At 64.6% G+C, this 2,013-nt stretch overlaps 1 protein-coding gene across 1 annotated transcript; it reads right to left on the reverse strand.

Moving 5' to 3' along the window:
- Positions 1-6: 6 nt before the first annotated feature.
- LOC104536258 (tropomodulin-4-like) lies at positions 7-1,711 on the reverse strand (the record flags this gene model as incomplete). Its single annotated transcript, XM_010178820.1, is given in 6 exon segments — positions 7-117; positions 188-331; positions 543-650; positions 1,297-1,347; positions 1,350-1,444; positions 1,622-1,711. Coding segments are annotated over 6 exon segments (599 nt in total), but the record flags the coding sequence as incomplete, so codon positions are not given.
- Positions 1,712-2,013: the final 302 nt, after the last annotated feature.

Consider the following 2,013-nt stretch of genomic DNA (forward strand, 5'->3'; position numbering starts at 1 on the left):
GGCGGCGCGGGCGCGGGGGCCTTGCTGCGTGAAGTGGTAGCCAAAACGCACGACAGAGGGGCACTGCTCCAGCATGGTGGCCATCTCCATCTCCACCGTGTCACCCAGCCGCTGGCACTGCGGGGACGGCAAGTTTGGGGACACTCCTGTCCCCTCCCCTGGGCCACCCACGGGTGCTGTCCCTTACCTGGTTGTCCACTTTGAGCTCGCTGAGGGTGGTGTTGTGGTACATGGCCTTGATGATGCTCATCATCCCCGCGCTGGTGATGAAGTTGGATTCGATGTTGAGGCTCTGCAGGGTCTTGTTCTCCATCAGCATCTCGGCCACGGCCTGCGTGTCACCTCAGTGTCACCTCAGTGTCACCTCGGGGTGTCACCTCCCCTTGGAGCGTGTTATGGGCCACCCATGCCTCAGGTGGTGGTGGGAAAGCCACCGTCACCGGGATTTGCTGGTACCCAGGCTGGAGCAGGGGGCAGGGGACCGTGTGCCCTCCCCGTGTGGGGACGTGTGGGGACACAGGGGACACGGGGCCGGGACTCACGCTGGCCACGGGGTCGTTGCTGCGGGTGGCCACCAGGCTGAGCTTCTTGACGTGGGTGTTGGTTTTCATGGCCTCGCAGATGGCCTTCAGCGTGGAGATGGGAATGTCCTGTGGCGAGGGGACAGGGCTGTCACCGAGGGGATGGGGACATCTCCGAGGGGACGTGGGTGTCACAGAGAGCATGGGGACATCTCCAAGGGGACGTGGGTATCACTGAGGGCATGGGGACATCTCCAAGGGGACGTGGGTGTCCCCAAGGGCATGGGGACATCTCCAAGGGGACGTGGGTGTCACCGAGGGGATGGGGACATCTCCAAGGGGACGTGGGTGTCACCGAGGGGATGTAAGTGCCATCAAGGGGGTGTAGATGTCTCCAAAGGAAGTGTCCCCAAGAGGGTGCTGATGTCACCCTAGGGATGTAAGTGACACCGAGGGGCTGTGGGGTGTCACCAAGGGGACACAGATGCCCCCAGATGAGGACCAGCACTAGAGGTGCCATGGAGCCACTTCAGGGTGAGCCAAACACCCCAGGGATTCCCCCAAGACAGGGACCAGCCCTACAGGGACACCCCAGGACAGGGTGACCCAACCCCTTGGGGACAACTCAGGGTGGGACCCCTCATCCAGGGAGACCCTGGGGGCCCCAGCGCTGCCCCAGCTTGGGGACCAGCACCTTGAGAGACCCCCTGGGCTAAGGACCAGCCCCACGGGGACACCCCAGGACCGGGAGGGACACCCTGGGGCCATCCCTCACCTTGATGTTGTTGAGGTTGACGTCCTCCAGGGGCCCGTCGTTGGCCCGGATAAATCGTTGGCCTGGATCTGTCGCAGCGTCTCCTCCACGTTGGTGGGGTTGGGGGGCTCGTCCGGCACCGGTTTGTACGTGTCAGGCTTCACCACGCCTGGGCGCACGCGTGTGGGGTCACCACGAGGAATCCCGCGTGGGTTCTGGACCCCAAATCCGCCCTCCCATCCCCCCAAACAGCCCTGTGGACCCTGTGTCCTCTGGTCCAGGGGAGCTGTCCCCATGTCCCTGTTTCCCCCCCGTGGCCCTGTCCCTCCGTCCCCGTGTCACTCACTGTTGATGCCCTCGGTGTTGGTGATGTTCCCGCTGCAGATCGCGTCGTAGTACTGCTTGTTGCTCATCAGCGTGTACATGCCCAGGATGGCTGCGGGACCGCGAGGAGGGGTCGGTGAATACCCCAGGACCCCCGCAACGTCCCCTTGTGTCCCCTTCTGGGGTGACCGCAGTGGTGAAAGCGGAGCAGGAGGGCATGGGGCTGCTTTTAGCTGGGCCACGGCAGGGCCATGCAACACGCTGGCCCCATGCGACGTTTCCCCCTCGCGCGATGACCTGCGCTTGTGCAAGGCGCTCCCTCCCTCTGTGTGACGCCGCGGTGCCACATGGGTGTCCCCACGTGAAGCCGCTGCGGGACGCGCTACCCCCGTGCGAGGCTGCGTGGAAGCGTCG

Source organism: Mesitornis unicolor, unplaced genomic scaffold (assembly GCF_000695765.1).
Source record: "Mesitornis unicolor isolate BGI_N332 unplaced genomic scaffold, ASM69576v1 scaffold38542, whole genome shotgun sequence".
Lineage (NCBI taxonomy): Eukaryota > Metazoa > Chordata > Aves > Mesitornithiformes > Mesitornithidae > Mesitornis > Mesitornis unicolor.